Raw genomic sequence first — 24,958 nt, forward strand, 5'->3', positions numbered from 1 at the left:
AGCAACAACACTTTTTTTTTTGCAAGTGTTTTTTACAAGTATTGAAAATTGCGAAGAGTTGATGCTATCTAATTAAATTGTTGTTACAAATCGGAAATGTTAACTTAACAGGCCTCTGTTAAGCGAAAAACAAATCCATAAGAAAGTTGTTGAACTTTTAAAAAACAGTTCCTCCAGCTGTATATTTTGGCAGCAGAGTTTGTGGTTTTACAAATGTTTTTCAAAGAGCAATGTAGACTTTGAACATGCGTTTTTAAAACAAGAAAGGAATCTGCAATCCGAAGTTTGTATACCCTTGCAGTTATAAGAAATAATCAATGTTAGTAACACCATGTTAAATTTTTAAGGATTGTTGCTAGCTTCAGTGATATTTGTGTAAAATTAAATTCGTAATGCTGAAAATTTAAAATATTCTATATCCCAGAGTAAAAAAAATACGATCCAAATCAACAAAGCGCAATTTTTTTAAAAATAATAATTTCATTAATTCTCTGACCGTTTATTTGACAGCTATATGAGTAGTCCGATTTTTATTAAATTTAATTCGAAATTCTTAAAAATACTAAAACTGTTATTCTCAGTAGTATAAGATAGTAAATCAAAAAACACCGAAGCTATAATTTGTTTCATATTATTATATTGTGATATAGTCGTCCGATTTTGATAAAATTTAATTCGAAATTCAGAACTAATTAAAAAATGTTATTTCCCAACGTAGGACGTTATATGGTCAAAAACATCAAAGATATACATTTATTTCCTTATTATTCCTATGGGAGCTTTAACATATAGTCGTCCGATCCGGCTGGTTCCGACTTATATACTACCTACTAGTATAAGTATTAAATTAAGGAAGGAATATAAACATAGTTTTATTAGATCAGTATAGTTAACTAGTGAGTTTCGGTCGTTTCTACAATTTAAAACCCATTTTTGACAAGTGGAGATTTATTTTTTCGTTAAGTTCTTATACAGTTTTTGAATAATTTTTTCAGCAGGGTGCCACGCCCACTCAAACGCCAACAAACCGCCCAAAACTGTGATGTCTACAGTTTTTATGCTAGAAAAAAATTTTTAACTGAAATGTATTGGTCTCGTCAATACCTATCGATTGACCTAAAAATAAGTTTGCCACGCCCACATACCGCCTAAACCTGTGGCGCCCACAATTTTCATGCTAGAAAACAAATTATAATTGATATGTATTAGTCTCGTCAATACCTATCGATTGACCCAAAAAAAGTTTGACACTCCCACTCTAACGCCCATAACGCTTAAATTGGTCTGCTGCCCACATAACCCTTTAGCTGAGTAACGGGTATCTGATAGTCGAGATATTCAACTATAGCGTTCTTCCTTGATTTTTTTTTGACGCTGTACTTTAGATCCTCTAACCAAATTTATTTAGTAAACAACAGCACAGTAATTTGCAAATGATTTTTAGTTATATATCCTAACGCTACAAGAAAATTATTATGTTTATTGCGTTAGTCACATCGATTTTAGAATTTTTAAACAAATAAATTAAGTTTAAATAAACTAGGAGTTACAAGTACTAAAAAAGAATAGAAAATATAAATAATCTGTAAAAGATTAAACATTTAAATATTTGCGATTATTTTACTTTAAGTTTGCATATACATACTCATTTAATTTAAGGAGAAACTTTTTTGTTGTGAGATCACGAGGTACATTGTCCCATAGCCGACTCCCGTTTATATAAAATTGCCTCTTTATGCAAAATTTATAATACAGAGGCTCTCGTGTACAGTTTACAAACAATGCAGAATTAGAATTTAAAAGTCAATCCATTAATTAAGATGAAGGTTGTTAAAAATGTTATGAAGTAATTGGGAAGTATGTTTATTACGACGGAGATTAATCACATATCGGGATATAGAACTACAAAAAAGGAAAAACGCTATAGTCGAGTGCCCGTTACTCAGCTAAGAGGAGCAAAAGGGAAAGCGCCCCCTGTCCGCGATTTCAATATATGAATGATTATGTGGGCGGCATGTGATGGAATTCTTTCGATAGTTCTGCTGAACGCTCATGCAAAAATTCTTACATCATGATCAGTAAGAAAGGAGCGTACAAATAGTTCGCTACCTTTTCGTAATACAAGTGATATTTCTGCTGGCGTGTATCGATGAGTGATATATCGATAAGAATTATCAGAATTATGAAGTAGGTTAAATTCTTTACAATTGCTGACGCCTGTTCGTTCTTACGTGCTGTATGCTGCAATTGCAGTGGCAAGCGATATCGTTTTTACAAACTCAATTGTAATAAAAGAACATTGGTTTATAAAGTCGTTGTCAAAAACTTACGCCAGGATTAATAAAAATAAAAAAAAGCAGTTGAATTGCATAGTGGAGTTTTTCATGTGAGCTGGTTCCCGACAACTTTATAATAAAAACAAGGAAGAACGCTATAGCCGAGTATCTCGACTATCAGATACCCGTTACTCAGCTAAAGGGAGCAAAGGGAAATTGAGATATGCAAGCAGCAAAGCGAGATTGAAATGCGCCACCTACCGGCGGTATACAGATTTTAACGTTGTGGGCGTGGCAAACTTTTTTGGGTCAATCGATAGTTATTGACGAGACCAAAATATTCGAGTTAAAATTTTTTATCTAGCATGAAAATTGTGCGCGCCACAGGTTTGGGCGGTTTGTGGGCGTTAGAGTAGGCGTGGCATATTCGCGTAACAAACTTGCGCTGCGTACAAGGCTACGGAATCTAAATCTGAGATTCCAATTCTCTATCTTTGACAGTTTCCAAGATATCGACGTTCATACTTACGATTTTTTGAAGTTTGTGGGCGTTAATGTGGGCGTGGTACTCTGCTGAAACAAACTTGCGCTGCGTAAGAAGCTCAGCCTAGCTCTTATAGTTTCCGAGATCTCAGCGTTCATCCGGACGGACAGACAGACAGACAGACGGACATGGCTAGATCGACTCGGCTAGTGATCCTGATCAAGAATATATATACTTTATGGGGTCGGAAACGCTTCCTTCTGCCTGTTACATACTTTCCGACGAATCTAGTATACCCTTTTACTCTACGAGAAACGGGTATAACAAGGAAGAACGCTATAGTCGAGTATCTCGACTATCAAATACCCGTTACTCAGCTAATGGGACCAAAGGGAAATGGAGATATGCTAGCAGCAAAGCGAGATTGAAATGCGCCACCTACCCGTGGTCTCAATATATGGCTATGTGGACTGTAGACTGATTTAAGAGTTATGGGCGTTAGAGTGGGCGTGGCAAACTTTGGGTCAATCGATAGGTATTGACGAGACTAATACATTTCAGTTAACATTTTTTTCTATCATGAAAATTGTGGGCGCCACATGCTGTGGTGGTTTGTGGGCGATAGGGTGGGCGTGGCACCCTGCTGAAACAAACTTGAGCTGCATAAGAAGCTCAGGAATCTGCCCTCCAAATCTCAGCGTTCATCCGGACGGATAGACAGGCGGGCAGACGGACATGGATAGATCAAGAATATACAGTGGTCGGCATAAGTATTTTGACAAAACAAAAAAACGACGATAAAGAGGGACCTTCTGTGGTAAAATAAGTGTGGTAAATAATAATGACAGATATTATAAATGTAATTAACAAAAACGAACATAAAATAAATCAATTTTTTAAATTTATATGCTTACCCTTTAATATTTACATATATGTGTAGTAACAATTCGACAAATGAATGTTTAAAAAAAATCATATTTTACATAGTTTCGTCCAGTAAATCAATAGCTGATTTAAGAAGCTTGGATTTTGGTTTGCATTGCTTTTTTTCAAATTGAGGTTAGGTTACCTTTTTGTATTTTGCAAGCCGCACGGCACCTTACGGCACTTGAACTAAACTTTCTTATATTCTTAAAATGCTTAAGAATATTATACAAAAAGATTTGTGAATGCCAAAGAGTGCCATCACAACTAAAACTCTAACCAAACACAGAAAAGACAAACTAAGAACGTTCACAATTATTTACTAAATACAACAATGATTTACACAAAACACAACAAATACTACATATACTTTTTATTGTAAAAAGAAAGTTAATACCTTTCTTTAAAATATTAATCACTTCCATGGCACAAACACTTGTTATACCCGTTACTCGTAGAGTAAAAGGGTATACTAAATTCGTCTGAAAGTATGTAACAGGCAGAAGGAAGCGTTTCCGACCCCATAAAGTATATATATTCTTGATCAGGATCACTAGCCGAGTCGATCTAGCCATGTCCGTCTGTCCGTCTGACCGTCTGTCCGGATGAACGCTGAGATCTCGGAAACTATGAGAGCTAGGCTATTGAGATTTGGCGTGTAGATTCCTGAGCTTTTTACGCAGCGCAAGTTTGTTTCAGTAGAGTGCCACGCCCACTTTTACGCCCACAAACCGCCCAAAACTGTGGCTCCTACAGTTTTGATGTTAGAATAAAAATTTTAACTGAAATGTATTGTTCCTATCAATACCTATCGATTGACCAAAATAAAGATTGCCACGCCCACTTTATAAATATGAACGTGGATATCTCGGAAACTATCAAAGATAGAGAATCGGGATTTCAGATTTAGATTCCGTAGCTTTGTACGCAGCGCAATTTTGTCACGCGAATATGCCACGCCCACTCTAACGCCCACAAACCGCCCAAGCCTGTGGCGCCCACAATTTTCATGCTAGAAACAAAACTTTAACTGAACTGTATTGGTCTCGTCAATACCTATCGATTGACCCAAAAAAAAATTTGCCACGCCCACCCTAACGCCCATAACGCTTAAATCCGTCTACCGCCGGTAGGTGGCGCATTTGAGTCTTGCTTTGCTGCTTGCTTATCTCCATTTCCCTTTTTGGTCCCTTTAGCTGAGTAACGGGTATCTGATAGTCGAGGCACTCGACTATAGCGTTCTTTCTTGTTTTAAATATGTTTAACAAATTTTTTGCGGAGAGCTTCCCTTGCACGTTGCTTACGCTGCAATACACAATGAATATCATGCTATCTCTATCGATGCTATTCTTGAAGCGGACAGACAGAGCAAAACAAAAAGATGAATAAATTCAAATAGCTAGACCAATTATAAATAAGAATTTGTAAATTTAAAGTCAAAATTTGGACTTTGGTTTTTTTATTTTTGGCCTACGGGCTGGACCACTGTGCGTAGCCTTCAGCGTACTGGACGAGCAGCCTCGGCGCCTGAGAAGAGAAAGTTTGAAGTCCAAGTTCAAATGAGTGACCAAGCCAAATCCCAATAATTGCTATATATATTTGTCTCTTTCTAAGCCTCTAATAAAAGAGCCGAACAATTCTGTTGAAATAATTTAGAAAAATACCACAATGGATGGATCAGTAATCAGTGATCAAGTTTGTTCTGCTGAACGCTCATGATACATAACGACGTCGAAAAATAAAACATTTTACCTAAAATATTCCACTAGCCAATTCAACTAACGCCACGACAGTATTTATACCCGTTACTCATAGAGTAAAAGGGTATACTAGATTCGTCAGAAAGTATGTAACAGGCAGAAGGAAGCGTTTCCGACCCCAAAAGTACATATATTCTTGATCAGGATTACTAGCCGAGTCGATCTAGCCATGTCCGTCCGTCCGCCCGGATGAACACTGAGATCTCGGAAACTATAATAGCTAGGCTATTAAGATTTGGCGTGCAGATTCCTGAGCTTCTTACGCAGCGCAAGTTTGTTTTAGCAATGTGGGCGTGGCACTCTAACGCCCACGAACCGCCCAAAACTGAGGCTCCTACAATTTTCATGCTAGATAAAAAATTTTAACTGAAATGTATTTTTCTTATCAATACCTATCGATTGACCCAAAAAAGTTTGCCACGCCCACTTTAACGCCCACAACGCTTAAATCTGTATACCGCCGGTAGGTGGCGCATTTCAATCTAGCTTTGCTGCTTGCATATCTCCATTTTCCGTTGGTCCCTTTAGCTGAGTAACGGGTATCTGATAGTCGAGGTACTCGACTATAGCGTTCTTCCTTGTTACAACTTAGAACCGTTTTGACCAACAATTTTTTTAGGTGCATGCTCCTTGTCCTTTTCTTTAGATTAATAATGTACGTTTTGGAGCAATAGATGTCAGGTTTTGGCAAGAAGGATATAAGCTGCTGGGATCAATTGCTGAGTTCCGAGCCGTCGAAAGGCTCTTTGTTTCTTTACCAACAACAGTTTCCAGGCCAAATGCATTTCCTTCTCGAAAAAATCCAGAAATGCTAGGTACAAAAATCACCTAAACTCGTAAAAATACCGATTAGAAACATTGGAATACTGAATCTATTTGCGTATGCGGTCCCATTTTTCGCTGAAGCGAGTCGCTAAGCGACTGTTTCCTTTCCCTTTCTAGCACGTGTATTTCTTAAAGCCTAGTACTCACATCGACGAAAACCGCGAGCTAGCCATAGGAGTGAGCAAGAGGCAAATAGGCGGCTAACGTTTTTCGTCGAGTCTGTTTTTCAGCGCGGTACTTAGATGCACTAAAGCCTAGTACTCACATCGACGAAAACCGCGAGCTAATCATAGGAGTGAGCGAGAGGCAAACAGGCGGCTAAAGGTTTTCGTCGGGTCTGTTTTTCAGCGCGGTACTCAGATGAGCTAAGGAAATACCAGAAAAAGTTCCAGATTTTGGGAGTGAATTTTCGATGAACGCCGTTAGCCGCAGCCCAAAGAATAAGAAATTTAATCTTTGGCGGTGTTCGTGCAGAAGCGGCGGGGAATTTAAAAAGTTTAAATGGAAGAAAAACCCAAAAAACGGTTAAAGGAGGTAAGTGCAGATGAAAAAGGACGCCTAGTCCAAGCTGTTGCCCATTATTGTGGGACTTCACCGACAGGAAGCAATACCACAACAGGGGCAAATCCGCAGAATAGTTGACGTGCTGGAGGAGATCCTCTAGAGGATCCCAGTGGGAAGGAACATGCCGAGTGGGACTTCGCTCTCTACATGGACATCCTGCCGAGCGTGTCCTCGCAAAGAAAGTAAGATCTGGCCAAAATAATTTGGTTGCGTTGCACTAATAGAAGGATCTTTTTAGCAAAACCACCAGTAACATGATCTCCGAAGTCCTCTCCATTAGGACTCCGCACACCATAACCACCAGCTACTTGGCAGCTTAGGCGGAGCTGGAGGACGCGGTGGCTTCTATAGGGAGGACGAAAATAGGGCGCCCGATGGGAACAGTTGGAGAAGCCATGGCCAGGATGCTGGGCGACTTCCTGCAGCATCAGCGGATCAACCCCGTTCCCAATCCGGCTCCCACTTCCTCAAGGTCCAACATGCCCATTGGGACTCGGAGCTGGACTGCGGTGGCGCGGGAAAGATGGCGAAGCATTCGTGGGACGTTAAGGAAGCTTTAAACTACAAATTTACATAAATAAAAACATTCATTGAACATTCCATTTATTTTTATTTTACTTTCTTTGTGAACCACCAGACTCCTTCTTTTTAAATTTCTCCAATTGATTTGATTTCCGTTAGGCAACAAGCCCAGCCGCTTAACAGTAAGACCATGCTACATGCATTGCGGGTGAACTTTGAAAACTTCGGTCACACTACAAAGAATAAGATTTTTCGACTAGTGAAACTCTTAGCCGATCTGAGTACTAGGCTTAAGAAAAGACCTGAAAAAATACCAGATTTCGCAAGCGAATTTCAATGAATGGCGTTAGCCGCGCAGAGAATAAAAATTTTAACTTTCGGTGTGTTCGTGCAGAAACGGCGTTGAAACGAAAAATTAAAATTAAAAGGCAGGCACAGCGCAGGTGAAAAAGTACTTCTAATCCAAGCCTTATCCAAGTTGCCCATTATTGTGGGTCTTGACCCACAAGATTCAGGGCACATCCGCAGAATAGTGGAAGTGCTGAAGATAATCAAATCAAGAAGCCCATTGGGAAGGAGGAAGACGAGTGAGACTTCGCTTCCTACATGGACATCCTGCCCGACGTTCTGGTTAAAAGCATTTAAACGCAATAGCACTCTTTAGCGGAACCACCAGTAATGCGATCTCCGACGAGCTCTCCATTAGGGAATCGCAGGACTCGACCACCACCAGATACTTGGCAGCTAATGTGGAGTTGGAGGACGCGCTGGCTTCTGCAGGAAGGATAAAAAAAGGGTCCATTACAGCCATTTTCTCATATTGCGAATCAGAGCTGGACAGCAATAAATCAAGATAAAACGCTATAGTCGATGGCCTCGACTATTACACACCCGTTACTCAGCTTAAGGGAGAGCGAGAGCGATGGAGATATGCTTAAAGCAACTGTGCTTTCGCACTAACACACCTAGTCTATAGTGCCACCTATCTTTTTCTTCTATACCGCCACTTGGCTTACAGCACCAATTATCCTATAGCGACTTGGTGGCGTATCAGTGAAAACAGTTTATTTGCTGCATGTGGTGTGCAATCTTGATTGAATTTCAAAATATTGATTATTATGTGGTTATAACTTTTGAATGACTATTCCGATTTCAATCATTTTTGGCATGCAGATGGGTATTGATAATAAGAACGCGTAGGAAGCCCAATATTCTGCGTGCCAAGTCTCAACATTCTAGCTCTTATAGTTTCCGAGATCTCAGCGTTCATACAGGTAGTCGGACTTGGCTAGATCGACTCGGCTAGTGATCCTGATGAAGAATATATGTATATACTTTATGGGGAAACGCTTCTAGTATATATAAACAAAGTTTAAACTTCCGTGTATATTTATTTCTTTATGCACCAGCTGATTTGTCATTTTTAAGTCGTCAAGAAAGCAAACCCAGCTGCTTGACAGTAAGACCATGCTACATGCAATGCGCGTGAGCTTTGAAAGAATCGATCTGAGTAAATATAACTTTGATAATTGTTAAATATTTTTTTAAATTTTTTAGTTATTCATTCAACAATAACAAAAAATAACTAAGCCGTACCGGTATTGGGGACCATAAAAAATGTGTATTTCTGTTATGGTACCGGTTTTGGTTTTCGATATTGAGTGGGTTTATTTTAGCTAACGGTACCAGTTCCGGTTCTGGTTTAATGCCTTGGTGCAAACACTTTGTTGAAATACTGAAAATTAAAAATAAAACTTATGCAAAGTATTTTTATATTCGTGTCATTTTTTTAGTCTATGTCGATTGTCTAATGATTAGTCGTTGACAAAAGGCAAAAAATAAGACATACCAACAAATACCGAAAAAATACTTAATACTTCCCTGTGAAAACCCTATGTAATAAATGCGCGAAACCCATAACTCCACCATAGTGTAAACAAAGCTTTAATTGTAATGTGTTAAAAATTTAATTTGAACCAATAGGAAGCTCAATATAAAATAATAAAAATAAGCTGTATTTACAGTTTATATTACATAAATAAAATGTTAAATGAATAAATTTGGTAACGGTATTTTTCAATGATGTCAGTATTTTTTCAAACGAAAAACTACCAGCTTCATATATCGGACCTATTACCATTTTGTGTAGCCGGCTTGTGTTGCAACCCTGGTTGACTGAAAAAAATTGGGGAAAGGAAAGCATTTTTTAGGCCGCATTAATTAAGTTGAAAAAAGCGTCGAGAAGCGTGTTAAGTTGATAAATAACAAGGCCCAGCGACAAGGTAACTCCGTATCAGCACAAGTCGGGATGGACTACCGCCAACTGAAGAACGACGCTTACGGCATTGGCCAGCGGCGTGGAGTGGGGAACTCCGGCGGAGGAGGCGGTGGTGGTGGAGGCGGAGGTGGGATGTATTCCTCAAACTTCGGCGGTGGCGGCAACTATGGCGGAGGAGGTGGGAACCCCGGTGGCGGTGGCTATGGCGGCAACCGGAACACGGCTTCGGATGGCGGAAACTTCAACCGCGGTGGCTACAACAACAGCAGTGGCGGCAACAACAACTACCCGCGCCCCGCAGACGAACGGTCCGGTTTTAATCCAAACAATCAGCGCTTCGGCGGCAACTCCGGCGATGATATTCAGGACAACTTCCGGGGTGGTCCGTCGTCCAACTTTGGTCAAATGAACAGAGGCCCTTCCAATGTAGGCCACCTAGCGCGTTTGTTGGATCTGGAGGCACCGCAGAACCGCATCCCCGGAATCTCCGCTAATTTCAACTCGGACCGCAATCCGGAGATCAATTACCGTGGTCCGCAGTCGCAGGGAAGCGGAGATGGATACTTCAACGGCGAGCCAAGAAATCAGGGTTCTTTCAGTAACTTTGGTCCCAACGACGGGCCTTCTTTTGGCGGCAATAATGGACCCTCTTTTGATGGAAACAATGGTCCTGCTTTTGGAGGCAGTGGAGGTCCTTCCTATGTAGGAAACAATGGACCTTCCTTCGGAGGAATTAATCAACGCAACTCTGGGAACTTCAACAATGACAATTTTCAAGGAAGAGGTCCCAACTTCAATGACCAGGGATCTGGTTTCAATGATTCCTACGCACGCAGTGGAAACCAGGGCAATTTTCCGTCCAATTCTGGAAACTTTGGTAACAACGATGACATAGGAAACATATATAATCGCAGGCCAGGAGTCGGAGGACCTGGAGGCCAAGGCTTCAACCCAAATACTGGTGGCAATATCACCAACAACAACCCCGGAGGCGGCTTCAACCCAAATTCTGGTGGCAACTTCCCCAGCAACAACTCCGGAGGTGGCTTCAGCAACAACATCAGTCGCACCTTTAACGACTCTCGCAACAACTGGAACAACTCGCAGTCGCAATCCTCTTCGTTCCAGAGCTCTGGCTATCAGTCGAACAGCGGAGGTGGAGGAGGAGGAGGAGGAGCCAATAGCTCTGGTTGGGAAGCCAGCCAGCGTGCCTTCAACTCAAAGCGCAATCAATTGCAGAAAGTGAACTTGAATAATGGCGGGTCTATTCGAAAATCCGGACCCCAGCCCGCTGTCAAAGCGGTGCAGAACTTGCGCAACAATCCCAGGGCGGCTGCTGCAATCGTCAACGCAGCAGGCAGGACCAACGTGCCCAACAACAGGAACAACCAGGCAAACAGGCCTGGCAATCCGCGTCCTGGCAATGCCGTTGGAGTGCAGAAAAAACCACCCAATGCGGCACCCAGTCAGTATAAGGTCAACAATTTAGCTCCCAAGCCGAATACGGCAGTAGTAGCCAACAAGAAGCCACCAGTGGCTGGACAGGCGGCAAGGAGTGGAGCCGGTGCTGTAAGGAGCGGACCACAGGTAGCCAAGACAGGGCCGCAGGCAGTGAAAACTGGCCCACAGGCTCAGAAATCGGGGCCTGTGCCAGTTAAGAGTGGCCAGCAGATAGTGAAAGGTGTCCCACAGGCAGGCAAACCAGCCGGAGTGGCCAATAGGCCTCCAAATGCTCCAGGATTTCCTGTCCAAGCCGGTAAGTTTGTACAACTTAAACCCTGCATTCGGTTTCATGAATCATTTGCTTAAACAAACATCTCCAATAGTCCATAGATATGTAGGTCTTACACATCCCGGTTGTGCACAACTCATTGAAAACAATTAATGAGTTTGAACTGCTCAGAATGTCTAAAATCATTAATACGTGTTATATATATTGCAGGCCAGAAGCGCGTTGCTCCCGCTCCACCGCTGGAAACTGAGGCTGCCTCCAAGTCGGTGAAAAAGTGGCGACGCGTGGCCCGCAAGCGCGGATTCCTGATGGGCGGATTTAAAATCCCGTATCTCAACGACCAGCCGAAGAAGCTTCCCCAACCGGAGGCAGAGTCTTATGCCTTGTCCTTCTTCGAACAAATCTTCAATTACAGTACAAACCAGGACGCCACAGAGGAGGACTTCTTGGAGGCGGCAGTGGTGCTCAATGAGGATTCGGAGGACGAGTCGGTGGCCGATGATGCCAAGTCGGCTCGCAAGATCGCAAAGCGCAATAGGAAGCGAATAAGGTCCGAGTGGGCCCCGCTGCACGAGTCGAAGAAGTACAAGGACTGGGGCAACTGGTGGAAGGACTACAAGAACGTAGGCGAGGAGATCGAGCAGCAGCTTTTGGAGTGCGGCAACCTCAATCTGGAGCATTGCTTCCTGCCCAATCTGCCCAAGCTTACTACAGAGCAGGTGGTTTACGCTATCATTAAGTCGGCTCACTTCGGACTAGAGAAGAACGCGGATGTGCCGTACGACACTCTGAAGACTATATTCACGATGATGAACCGCACCTTCTTGGATAACCTTACGGAGCTGAACATGGTGGAGATTCAGGACATCATTCGTGGCGTACCCAACGATCTCTGGGTATTTAAGATGCGCAGCATGGTTTACCTGTGGGCCAAGTATAAGGCCATCACCAATTCCAAGTCCACCGCCGAGGAGGACGTCAAGGATCAGCAGGCCATCGCCCGCGAGTGGAAGAGTCCTTGCTTCCACTGGCTGGCCAAGCAGGCCTTCGACGAACTAGTGGTGAGTTAGGATAATATTACGTTCCCTACATTTTCACTTATTGTGTATGTTTTTCTAACAGGCAATCAGTGAAACCGAATGGAAAGAACACCGCAGTATCTTTCCGACTGTGGATTAGGCACACGACCTTTCTCTTCTTAACATCCAAACCTACTCAAATCCTATACCCTAACGGAAAGTAGGATCTTCTTCAGGATTATTTTATGGACTATATATACGAGAACCTAGTTGTACTAAAAACATTTATTGCACACATTATAAAGTATCATCCTGACTATGTAAAGTATTCTGTAATTAGACCAGAATGCTTAAGCAAATAAAGAACTAACCCGGATGCGTGCATCTTGCGCTCTAGGGGAAACAAAATAATATTGATCAGACATTTTCTTCCTACTAGGAAGTCAATAGTAACTACGTCAAGTATCTCCAAAACAACACTGTGTACTAATTTTTGGTAAGATTTAACCTCGAGTTCTTAAAATTGTATATGACACTAGAAAAATTTGAATTATATAGAAGTAGCTTGTAATTGGAATTAATAAAGAATAAATACCCGGCCCAAACTGGATTTTCTTGTATAGGAATTACAAAAATATTCTCGAACTCTGCGAGTGAACCATTTATACCTTCTTCAATAGTCCACAGAATATTTTTGGCCAACTTAGGGCCTTGATTGTCATCAAACTATTTATATACAGCAATTTAAATGAATACTATATAGTAATGCAACGCGAAGTAATGCATGTTTAAAATTCCGCAGTAATATCATACCATCGGGTAAACATATCGGTTCTCGGGATTTAAGGCAAAGCCTAGTGATTTGGTAAAATAAATAAAGCCGCTAATGCAGTCGATCGTTTTAAAAATTTTATTGCCAGCAACAATGTTTTACAAAGTGTTCGATAATGTCTTTTGTTCAGGCTTTAGGTTACAATAGATTTGCAAAATATGAATCCAATTCCAACTGGCCTTATATAAGCATGATGTAGATATATGGTATGGCAATTAGGCACCCAGCTGCTTGTAGAGTATGGGCACATAGTCATCGTACTCAGCCTGGTAAAGATTTCCGGCAATGGGATCGCCCAGATCGTACTTCTTGGCGAAATCGGCGATCTTGAAGCCCCCGCGTCCATCTCCGCTGTTGTTGGGCAGCCTCTTCTCGTCGAAGGTGAGCTTGCACTTCTGCTCGTAGATGAGGAATACGTAGCGATGGAGTCCGGTGTCCGGAGGAGGACCCGATCCCACGTAGGCGGACAGGACCTCGCCCTTGGCGACATCGCCGCCGGGAATGTTACCCACCAGCCAGTGGTGCCACTCTCGGAACTTGGGATCCTTGCGACTTGGGGCATCCGGATCGGTCATGCAGAGCGTGTAGAGCTTGTTGGCATCGGCCTCCCACTTGACGCACGGCTCATCCTTCACCTGGGTGGGGGTCAGGACCTGACCCGGCTTCACCACAATGTCGCAGGGATATTCCACCACGGCGGTCTGCGCCGGGGCCTTGGCAATCACGTCCGGGACAACGCAGTTCTCCTCCATGGTTTTACCAAGATTTTCACAGGAATACAGCCGTTGAGATGGGGTAAATGCAGAGAGTGGTTCTTTGGTTAGAAGTCGGTGTCCGTTGTTAAGGGTTTTCAGCGTTCTAATGGCGGCCGGAAAGTTGACAGCTGAAGAATTGCCATTCACAGTGGTTGCTCGGGGCAAATCTTTCCAAATCCCAGCTAGGGTACTGCGATTTAGATTACGCAACACTCTGAAGCGCACTAAGCTCATCTTTATTGCTTAAACTAACCCAATCAGATTAATTAAATAACTGTTTATTTTTGTTTGCCGATGGTCAATCGGTAACTCTGCAATTCACCTGGAAGCGCCCTGTTTTGGTTATCGCTATCGATAGAAAAGTTACATTTTTTAAATTTGGGTAGTTCTTGGAAATTTATTGAAAGGGCTACTCGAGTAAATTACGACTCGACTAAAATAGGCAATATTACAATTCCGAAATTTTTGAAACCAATTGAAAACTTGCAAGTCATGGCCTGGGTTCCCAAGACGCAATTCGAGCTCGACCTAGTGAGCATGGAGCCTGGATTTAACCTGATCCAGGGGCAGATCGCCTACGAGGAGAAGAAGAAACTGGAGCTCTCAAGAGTGCCAGTGCCCAAGAGTATTGGCGAACATCTTGCGGACCGGGGAGATTTGCATGGGTATGGATCGTCGGGCGGAAAAGGACGGGAAATCCGCGACTGCCTCCAAATGATGGAGAAGATCCAGAAAATAGCGGGCACGAAGCCGCTGGGCGAGCACGCCACTATGGAGGATTGGGAGGACACTACAACGGCGGAGATGGAGGCGTTGGCCATGATGCGCAACTTTGGGATGCAGTCTATGGGTCAGGACTTACTACCCGCTCTTCCGCAGATCACGATGCAAGACGAAAGTTGGCGATTACCCCTCAACATGGACCCCGAATTCTTTACGATACGTAAAACGCGTAAGCCTAAGGATCTTCCGTCAGCGAACAACGAGTCCAAGGATTCAGCGGATGATTCTTTTCACACAGCCGAAAGTCTGAGCAACTGCATCTTGCTATACGGACCTGGAAATTCCCCAAAAGGCAAAACACCGGAGAAAAAGAACAAGGAGGTAAACAGGGATACTTTATATAGTTATATCAAGGCGGCCCCAGTTGCCTTGGACAAAGGCAAGGGAAAGAGGAGGAACCAGCGATCCTCTCAAAAAGAAAGACGTCGCCAGCAATACGAAGCTAACCAGTAAAAACAAACATGGTTTACTTAGCTTTTATACAGGTTTATGACATTAAACTATTTTAGGTATTTCGAGTATGCATTGAAATATCAAACACAAATAATGGATCAAAGCAATTCAAAGAAAATTCTAATGAACTTGCATGATCCCTAGTACTGACTCTCCAAAAAACTAATTATAGTTATTTTTTGCCTACATTTTTATAAAGAAAACGAGAATTTTCTATGAAAACAGTTTTTAAAATAAAATGTCACTTGAAAGTTTTTCTTGTTTAAGTAAATCGTTTTTAATATATTTTCAACCTAAACCTAAGTCCTTATGCTAGCGAATGTTGGATAACAAGGTCGAAGGAACAATAGATGGGGATGGGATGTGTGAATGCAAGTGATATGCACAGATATTTGGACCAATGCTTCGTCTGCGGAGTAAACCCCCTGTTTTCAAGCCGTGCGCTGCAGGGGATGCAACTAAACCTGGTAGCGTTGCTTGTGTCAGGCCTTTCGGAACATGTCGCCCGATCCGTAGGACAGGCGTCGTTCCTTTGTGTTGCTGGTGACCAGCACTTCCTCGTCGAACTGGGACACCCGCTGCATTTTCGGTCGCATCAGACCCCTCACATCATTCAGCGAGATGTCAATATCCCTGAAGGCGTTGAGCAGAAAGACAGCTGTGATTACGATAAGGAAGCCGCAAACATCGCCTAGGATATCGTCGAACCGCATGTGCGTGAACTCCTTAAACAAAATGGCAGATGCGGCTATCACCAGGGTGGTGAACATCACATAGTAAACTGGTGTCACTATACTTGTATTGAATATATCCAACGCCTTGTTCAGGTAGTTCATCTGGATGGCTATGAACGTGACCGTGACCAGGATCAGGAACCAGGGCATCCAGGTGAGGAATACATTTCCTCCATTATTCAGGGTCTGCCGGATGGCCAGACCCAAAGCCTTGCAGGACATCACAGTCAGGGATCCAATCCCGGAACACAAAAATATATAAACCACCACATTGGTGTGTCCGTGGCGCGGGGCAATAAAGCAGGCCACGAACACCGTGGATCCAATAATGCAAATCACATATAGGATGAACACAGGGTCCAGTAGCATGTCAAATAGAAGCTGCAGATCCTCGACCTCCTTCTCCTTGGGGGAGTGAATCACAATGATCGTGGATCCCAGTATGCACAGGAAGCAGCCTATCTTCCCTAGCAGGTTCAGCTTCTCGTTAAGGAATCTGGAGGCCATCACGGCGGAGATGATCACACTAAGGGCACCCAATGGGGTTACCAAAGAAGCGGGGGCGAAGGCATAGGCCGCAAAGTTGGCCGCTTCTCCCACACCCACTGTAAAGAAAACAGAAACAGTGAGTCAGTTAGATAAGGGGTTTTGTTTGTGTGACAACATACCCTTGCAGGCGGTATTTAAGTTTTGGGAGAATGTTTAAAAAACCTCTTCGATCCTACACATAGATTAAACAAATTCATATGTTTATATACATCTACGTTTTTTAAAGATCATTGAATGTTTACAAATATCCTTTTTTTTGCTGTGCGCCGTAAACAAATGGGAACTACTATAATCGGACTTCTATATGCATATCTCTTAAGTTCTAAAAACGATCCGTCTTAATCAGATTATTTTTCGTACTTCGGAGATAATTTAATGACACATAGCAGGAGCGGAATTTTGGAACAGCTGAAGGGGTATATTTCACAATCTGGTTTGAATAACTATTTTAAACTTCGAGCGACTTTCGTCGTAACACGATCAAGATCAAGAAATGGGTAAATGATTGATACTTCTGACTTTGTAAGTATAAAAAACAATTGATTTCGTATTCGTAGGCTTCAGTTCATCGAGATAAATTAAAGAATAAACTGGATCATATAAGGGCCTTTAAAGTTATCACACTGCAAGGGTATTCCCCGAACCAAGTTCTTTTTCTTGTTTTCCACTCACTCGTTAGAAGACCCGCCCACCAGATCCACTCCCTTAGGTATCCGAATCCTCCGGCTGAAGCTCGAACCTCGCCGTATCTGCTCAGCCGGATGAGGGCCTTCTTCTTGATGATGAAGCTGGAGCCGATGAAGAAGCAGGAGGAGATGGCCAGGCCTACGCCGATGTAGAAGTCCGTGTTGGACACCGCCTCCGCCACTGAAAGGGGGGCGGGGCCCGGCGATTGGTTGGCTTCCCCCGGGAGGATGCCCCCAACCGTCATCTGGGGCATCTGCAGTGATGAGGCTTCGCCGTCGCTGTTCATGGCTAATCCGCTCTGTGATCCGCTCCTGCTGTCCACCTTTTCGCACTTCGAAGTCTGAGTCACAGGCCAACAATGAATCGCGGGAGTGGCTGCATTTGGGCAGCGGGAAAATACCGAATTCACCAACACTGGCAGTGATGCCAATTGAGCTCAGTAAATTCTTGCCCAATTCAGCTATCTTAGTGTATTCTAAGGTGTAAGACAATTTGTTTATTTCTAGGCATTTTAAAAAGTATCTAAAGATGATTAACTTAGTTTTGAGACAGAAAATTGATAAAAAGACTAACCATGGTCCACTTTTTTGGGTTTTTAAGTGTATGTTTTCAAAGTCTGAAACTATTCAAAAAAAATTTTAGGTCCCTTTAGCTTATCTCGAGGTGGGATATTACAGCGATCATCGCAGCTTCGTTTCATTTTCCGTGATGCCATGTGCCACAAAATATGTAGTGTCCTTTTCTCTTTCTATCGGGAATGAACAAGAATCTCTTCCAACCAAAGAAAGTAGGAATTTGTATTGATGTACCTAAAAACTCCAACAGAATTTTTTGAAATAGATAACACTCTAGCATATGTCAACGCATGGTCTTAAAACTTTTGGATCCATAAACGAGAGAGGTTAATCATTCTACTATATTCATAATATAATTATTGAAAAAGATCAAAGTTACACTATTGAATACTTTTCAACTTTTTTTGGTAACTTTAATATTATGTTGAATTTTTAAAAAATGAATATTGATATTTTCGGACAATTTTTGTAGGAAGCTAGTATCATTGTCTAGCTATAATTTGACCTAGCTATTTTTGCATAGGGCGTAGCAGAGCCGACCACCACTTGCCATTCACAATGGACGCCCCCACCAAGAATGAAAACAAAACGTGCAGCCGGGCGAAGCAATGCCGCCAAAGTCGAGTAGCAAGAAAAACCAGGCCAGTTGGTACCACTGCGAGTCCTGCGGCGTCCACATTCCCTCCAAGGCGAGGGATAGCCATGAAGGTTCATGCTCCGCCATCAGCCAGGATGAGGTGGCTGCTGATTCCCAGGCGGAATACGTGCGCAGTGGGGCAATCTATACGAGAAGCCTCCAGCAGCGGAACTTCGAGGTGGAGTCACTGAAGGATTTAGCTGCCAAGTATGCCAACATGCTGATCTTCGTCTCCGAGGGTGCAATGCAATTAGCCCAGCTCCACATTGGCCAACATGTGGTGGTGGAAGCTCCTTTCACTGCGGAGCATCCGCTGGTGAGGATTGTATGGCCCATATCAGAGCAATTCCTGACCACAGTATTTGTGAGCGAAGGGGGTAATTTACACCAAGTGTTATGAGATTCTCAGCATTAATCAGTATGATCTTCCCCAGACTTCAAACTCCATTGCACGCAGCTGCGGGGAAAGTTCCTGAAGATCTCTGCTTTGGACCCCTGTCGCCTCACAGCGGCTGCCAGCATTTCCCTAAAGCATCTGAGCTCCACAGATAGCCCTCTAAAATCCGGGCAGCTCCAGGATGCGATAGCCTTACTTAAAAGAGACATGGTCAATAGGGTATATTGCAAGGACAGTCAAATCCACATGAACTTTTTCAACAAAACGCTGACATTTCGCCTGGAGCGGTGGCAGGGCACTGTTGAAGACGCTCTAGCGGGTCTCAGTTTGGACTCCAAGCCATTGCAATTTGTGCAGGTTACCAACGTCACAAAACTCCAGTTAATAGCTGAAAATTCAGGCCAGCAGCAGGAGGAGCAAAAGATTAGCCATCGGATAACCAAGTCCCAAATAGGAGGACTGGATAGGCAATTGCAGTTGGTCGAGGAGAGCATGTACTACGCCTTGGGATTCCGGGCATTGCCTGCAGGTGAGTTTAACCCAAGAATTACTTTCATCTTTTTTAATGTTTTCATCTTCTAGGCCTCCGGGTATCTCGCGGATTGCTTCTTTATGGCGCCACTGGCTGCGGAAAATCAATGGTCTTGGAAGCTATGTCTGCAGTGGCAGAAGAGCGCAGCCAAGGACATGTCCAACTGATTCGCATCAACAGTGGCGAAGTCTACAGCAAATTCTTGGGCGAAACGGAACAAAAGCTGGCGGCCATTTTCGAGCGTGCCTACAATCATTACCCGCACCCAACTCTGGTGCTGATTGAGGATGTCCACAACTTGTGTCCCAAGCAGGACGGCAGCGACCTAGTCAAGCGCGTCTCGTTGGCTTTTCTTTCCCTGTTGGATCAGTTGAGCTCGTCCAGTCAGCTAAAGGGAAGCAAGACCTTCGTGCTAGCCACCAGTTCCCAGATTGAGGCTCTGCATCCAAGCATTCGGAGAGCTGGTCGATTGGACGGTGAAATTGAGTTAGGTGCCCCCAGTTCCCAGGCAAGGAGGGACATTATAAGGTGCCTAATACAATCGTTGGAGCACCAGTTGAGTGAAGAGGAAGTCGAGCATGTGTCATCTATTAGCCATGGATACGTGGGAGCAGATCTAGCAAATCTTGTCTACGCTGCCATGTTGCAAGCGCAGCCGAATCCCCTCAAGTTAATTCATTTACAGAATGCCCTGACTCGCATCAAACCGTCGGCAATGCGTGAAGTCCTTATAGAGTGTCCCAATGTTAAGTGGTCAGACATTGGCGGTCAGTCGGAACTCCGATTGGCAATGCAGCAGGCCATAGAGTGGCCGCTGCTTCATGCTGAGAAGTTCCAGCGGCTGGGCATTAAACCCCCCAGGGGAATCCTCATGTTTGGACCGCCAGGCTGTTCCAAAACGATGATTGCCAAGGCCCTGGCCACGGAAAGCAAGCTGAACTTCCTGTCCATCAAAGGACCTGAGCTTTTCTCCATGTGGGTGGGCGAATCGGAGCGAGCGGTGCGTGAGGTCTTCCGAAAGGCTCGCCAGGTGGCCCCCGCCATAGTTTTCTTTGACGAAATCGACGCCATTGGCGGAGAGCGAGCAGAGGGCGATGGTTCCGGCTCCGGCTCATCTGTAAAGGAGCGCGTTCTCACCCAACTGCTCACCGAATTGGATGGCGTGGAGGCCCTGCAAAACGTCACCATTGTGGCGGCCACCAATCGACCAGATATGATTGATAAGGCGCTACTCCGTCCGGGGAGAATTGATCGAATTCTCTATGTGGGCTTGCCACCGAGTGAAGCACGTCGGGAAATTTTAAAGATCAAACTGCGTGCCATGCCGATATCGGAGGAAGTGGACATGGAGAAGTTGGTGCAGATGACGGAGGGATATTCTGGAGCAGAAATTCAAGCCGTGTGCCATGAGGCTGCTCTGCGGGCCCTGGAGCAAAGCTTTGAGGCGAAACAGGTGAAGTGGGTAGACTTTGAGCACGCATTAGAATCAGTGCCTCCACGGACTAGCCCAGAACTCCTAAAACTCTATGAAGATTACCTTAAACGGAAGTAGGGCAAGATCAAATGAAATTGATGATTATATCTCGGGGAAATTCTATATTTTGACACCACTGTTATCATTAAAGCTAATCGTTTAATTGTACATAAATTTATATGAATAATATCTTAAACTGAATCGGGAAGATTGTATGTGAAATGGGAAACAGCTTAAGCTTAACACCAAGCAAATATAAGATATTCTTCTTCTATAAATTAACATTCTTAGAAGAGGATTTTTAGGGAGATTCATATAGTATATCTAGTTGGTAAATTTATAGAAATGAATTCTGTGCATAATTTTGCATTAAACGAATTGGCTACGAATAACCTCTGAAGTTATTTACTGAAGCAGCCCCAAAATCAAAGTCATGATTGTGAAACAAATCCGATTTGAGATATACTGTCTAATATTGTGTTTAGACAGTACTGAAAATATAATTTAGTGTTCATAGATTAGGCTAAAATGATAAGAAGGCAAATGCAGAGTTATCAGTAAGCTTGTGCTCTACTTTTACTCTTCGAATTCGAGAGAAGAGTTCTCTTGTTTATGAATATGGAGAGCTAACCATTTGAACGTTGAGCATTGAACGAATTTCCAATTAATGCGTCACTCAATTGACACTAAATTGATGCGAAACAAGCCAGAAGTGTCTCGAATTAAGACATATGTTTTATGTAGGTGAAGCAACTGATTTTGCTTACCTTGACAAAAAGTAAAACGAGAGAATTTTGTGGAGTACAGTATTCACAATTTTGTAACTTTAAGTCCGTTGTTACTTTGTGTTTGGAATTTGTAAAATCATTAATGGTGAAAATATGGTTTTGACTGCAAATAAATTGCATTTAAATTTTAGAACGTTCCAAGAATTTATATTTCACGGTCTTCTAAGGTCAAACAGGTGTTGCAAAAAATATCTGGCATATTGGTAATTTAGTTTTAAAAGTAACACCTATATTTTATTCGTCTATTGTAGTTCGTGTGTATTATAGATTTACTGCCGGTTACCTCAAGCAAGTGGAAATACACATATAATTATTTGGCAGCACACGATATTTAATCACACAGTAGGTAAAATAAATACTTTTGAACTAACTGATACTAAACGCCAAATTCTAATTATAAAAAACATATAAAAGAAATAGAAATGCCAATTTCTAATTATAAATGATTGAAATGTAAATAACTTTAAAAAAAACATATATATGGAAAAATATTTTTTTTAACGGTAATTAAATTTTAAAAATTTTAAATTTGCGTTTAAATAGTGACCATAAAATTCTAGAGAACGTGAATTTGTTTGAAAATATTTATTTTATCTACATAAATTACATTTGCCGAATAAAGTAATATAAATTTATGTAGCTTTTCCCAAAATATAACAAGAAATGTACTTTAAATTAATGGACTTTATCCGGCAAATCATATTTTAAAATGCTCAAAGCATTTAACTTTAGCATATAAATATTAATATCAGTTTGAATTTATTTTTCTAACACTTAGATTTTCCTAAAATATCAAAATAGGGTTTTAAGTTTTCCGGTTGTTGTGTATGGGTACTTCTGGCCATGACTGTAGTCACTTTCCGAGAGCGCCCGGGAGACACTTCGCTCTTAATTCGCGCGATCAGTTGCCGGTTGGCGTTCGTCGCGTTGGTTACGAAACTATTCAATTGGCGCAACATCTGTCGCCGGAGCAGATCCCATTCCGATAGCCCACCTGGTATCGCAACTTACGACATGCAGAACTGGCTGAAGATCTCGCTGCTGCTGTGCACGTTTGGGTTTTTCCGGGAGCTTCGACCATCGGAGCCGTACGTCGCGGAGTATCTGGCTTCGGACTACGGGAACCTGACCACGGAACAGATCAACCAGGATGTGTACCCCTTCGGAACCTACTCGGTGCTGGCCCAGCTGGTCATTGTGTTCCTAATCACGGATCTGGTGAGGTACAAACCGGTTATCGTGCTTTCGGCGCTGGCGGGGATTACTCTCTTTTCCCTGCTTATCTGGACGGAGACTCTGAGGATGTTGCAGGTGGCTCAGCTGTTTTTCGGCACATTCACCGCCGCGGAAGTGGCCTACTACACCTACATGTACGCCAAGGTCAGCAAGGAGCAGTACCAGGTCGTCACGGGTCACACGAGGGCTGCCATTCTGAGCGGGAAATTCCTGGGCGGGCTGTTTGCCCAGATCTTGGTGTCCACCGGGAGCATGGACTACCGGCAGCTGCACTACATATCGCTGACCACGCAGGTGATCTCCTTGGCGGTGTCCCTGTTCCTACCAAGTGTGCCCCGGAGCCTCTACTTCTACACGGCTTCGGATGGGAGTCCCGCTCCCGGTGGCGAGGTGACCACCGCCAGGTTCTCCTTTTCCAATGCCTGTCGTCTGCTGTGGTACCACCTCGTCTCCTCCTACTCCAACCCAGTGGTGCTGCAGTGGAGTCTGTGGTGGGCACTGGCCACGTGTGGCCAAATTCAAGTGAGTTTGGTTCTAACAGATTTGGATTTACCTTATTGATACCTTAGAAATTCTGAGGCTTACACATATCAAAATGTCGATACGCATTGGTATACTTATAAATTGATTTCACTTTTTTAAATTTTCTAAATAAATTGATAAAGTTTAATTTTAAATTAGTTAATGTTTCCAAGCTCATTAGAACTCCGGTTACATTAAAAACCGGTTTAATTAATTTAAAAAAAAATGTTTTAGCGATTTTGATACCCCTTACACGTAGAGTAAAAGGGTATGCTAGATTCGTTGGAAAGTATGTAACAGGTAGAAGAAAGCGTTTCCGACCACATAAAGTATATATATTTTTCATCAGGATCACTATCCGAGTCGATCTAGCCATGTCCGTCTGAACGCTGAGATCTCGGAATCGATAAAAGCTAGAATTTTGGGACTTGACATTTGTTTTTATTATTAATACCCATGCCAAAAATATTACAAATCGGACCAGTCATTTTAAAGTTATAACCAAATAATAATCAAAATTTTACAATTCAATCGAGATGGGGCGCTATAGGCTAGGTGGCGCTATAGATGAAAAAGATAGGTGGCGCTATAGGCTAGGTGTGTTATTGAAAAATCCATCCCTCTCGCACTCTCTTAAACTGAGTTACGAATATTAAATAGTCGAGGCCATCGACTATAGCACTTTCTTTTGTTTAATTTGTAATATATTTTATAAAAATAATAATCTAGTTATAAATACAATTTTATTGCAATACTTGTTTGCAATAGTTTTTCAAACCGGACGAAATAAACCAACAGTAATAGAAGTTATTTTAGTCTAGGTATAGTTCCGAACAAGTAACGCAGTAATATAATAATTAATTTCTATCCCACAGGTAATTTCGTACATCCAGTTCCTTTGGAAAGAAGTGGCCCCGGATCACTTAAGCGTGTATAACGGCGGAGTGGAGGCAGTGGCTACTCTGCTAGGAGCTATCGGAGCTATTCTGGCGGGCTTGCTTAACTCCAATAAGCGACGTGGATCCTACATGTTGGGCATATCCACATGTGCCGCTGTCCTGGGTGCCCTGATAATCTATGCTGCCAAGACGCAGGAGATCTGGGTGGCCTATGTGAACTATGTGCTTTTCTGTGCCGTTTTCTTCTTCATTATCACCGTGGCGGGTGCAGTGGTGGCTGAGAATCTGGTGGAGGACAGCTTTGGACTGATCTTCGGTATCAATACGTTGGTGGGTTTGCTGCTTCAGACCATCCTCACTATATCGGTGGTGGAAAGAGTTGGGTTCGCTCTGAACCCTCGAGATCAGTACGTGGTCTACGGTAGCTACTTCCTTGTTTTAGGGGGGATATACATTATTGGGTCCCTCATTGCGAAATTGTTTTGCAGGTCTAACACATCAAGTGCGGGGAATGTGGATAGTACAGGATTTTAAATATTTCATAAGAGAAAAAAATATGTTATGTGCAATTTTGTAAATATAAGATTTCCATATACCTGGTACTGTATATTCATATATATTCATAGTTGGGAATAAGACAACAAAAACAACTTATAGCTTTGTAAATAGTATCCGCTAGAACCACGTAATGTAAAATACCTTTCCATCCATGAAAATAAGT

The 24,958-nt window shown here is 42.7% G+C and overlaps 6 protein-coding genes across 6 annotated transcripts; 4 read left to right on the forward strand and 2 right to left on the reverse strand.

Moving 5' to 3' along the window:
- Positions 1 to 9,511: 9,511 nt before the first annotated feature.
- On the forward strand, positions 9,512 to 12,989 carry LOC119547646 (uncharacterized transmembrane protein DDB_G0289901). Its single transcript, XM_037854587.1, has 3 exons — positions 9,512 to 11,389; positions 11,576 to 12,426; positions 12,488 to 12,989. The coding sequence occupies exons 1-3, from the start codon at positions 9,664 to 9,666 to the stop codon at positions 12,542 to 12,544; spliced, it is 2,634 nt and encodes an 877-aa protein (XP_037710515.1). The 5' UTR covers positions 9,512 to 9,663; the 3' UTR covers positions 12,545 to 12,989.
- Positions 12,990 to 13,271: 282 nt separating this feature from the next.
- Positions 13,272 to 14,300, reverse strand: LOC119547292 (protein D3). The gene has a single exon (XM_037854079.1). The coding sequence runs from the start codon at positions 14,203 to 14,205 to the stop codon at positions 13,432 to 13,434; it is 774 nt and encodes a 257-aa protein (XP_037710007.1). The 5' UTR covers positions 14,206 to 14,300; the 3' UTR covers positions 13,272 to 13,431.
- Positions 14,301 to 14,323: 23 nt separating this feature from the next.
- LOC119547293 lies at positions 14,324 to 15,461 on the forward strand. The gene has a single exon (XM_037854081.1). The coding sequence runs from the start codon at positions 14,464 to 14,466 to the stop codon at positions 15,205 to 15,207; it is 744 nt and encodes a 247-aa protein (XP_037710009.1). The 5' UTR covers positions 14,324 to 14,463; the 3' UTR covers positions 15,208 to 15,461.
- Positions 15,460 to 17,545, reverse strand: LOC119547291 (magnesium transporter NIPA2). The gene is made up of 2 exons (XM_037854078.1): positions 17,163 to 17,545; positions 15,460 to 16,546 (listed from the first exon to the last, which is right to left on the reverse strand). Exons 1-2 carry the CDS (start codon positions 17,461 to 17,463, stop codon positions 15,690 to 15,692), a joined length of 1,158 nt encoding a protein of 385 aa, XP_037710006.1. The 5' UTR covers positions 17,464 to 17,545; the 3' UTR covers positions 15,460 to 15,689.
- Positions 17,546 to 18,314: 769 nt separating this feature from the next.
- Positions 18,315 to 21,606, forward strand: LOC119548090 (ATPase family protein 2 homolog). The gene is made up of 3 exons (XM_037855177.1): positions 18,315 to 18,766; positions 18,824 to 19,315; positions 19,369 to 21,606. The coding sequence occupies exons 1-3, from the start codon at positions 18,361 to 18,363 to the stop codon at positions 20,868 to 20,870; spliced, it is 2,400 nt and encodes a 799-aa protein (XP_037711105.1). The 5' UTR covers positions 18,315 to 18,360; the 3' UTR covers positions 20,871 to 21,606.
- An 868-nt stretch (positions 21,607 to 22,474) lies between these two features.
- On the forward strand, positions 22,475 to 24,779 carry LOC119546850 (thiamine transporter 1). Its single transcript, XM_037853448.1, has 2 exons — positions 22,475 to 23,338; positions 24,214 to 24,779. The coding sequence occupies exons 1-2, from the start codon at positions 22,595 to 22,597 to the stop codon at positions 24,769 to 24,771; spliced, it is 1,302 nt and encodes a 433-aa protein (XP_037709376.1). The 5' UTR covers positions 22,475 to 22,594; the 3' UTR covers positions 24,772 to 24,779.
- Positions 24,780 to 24,958: the final 179 nt, after the last annotated feature.

The sequence above is a fragment of the Drosophila subpulchrella genome, chromosome 2L (genome assembly GCF_014743375.2).
Source record: "Drosophila subpulchrella strain 33 F10 #4 breed RU33 chromosome 2L, RU_Dsub_v1.1 Primary Assembly, whole genome shotgun sequence".
NCBI classification, from domain to species: Eukaryota; Metazoa; Arthropoda; class Insecta; order Diptera; family Drosophilidae; genus Drosophila; species Drosophila subpulchrella.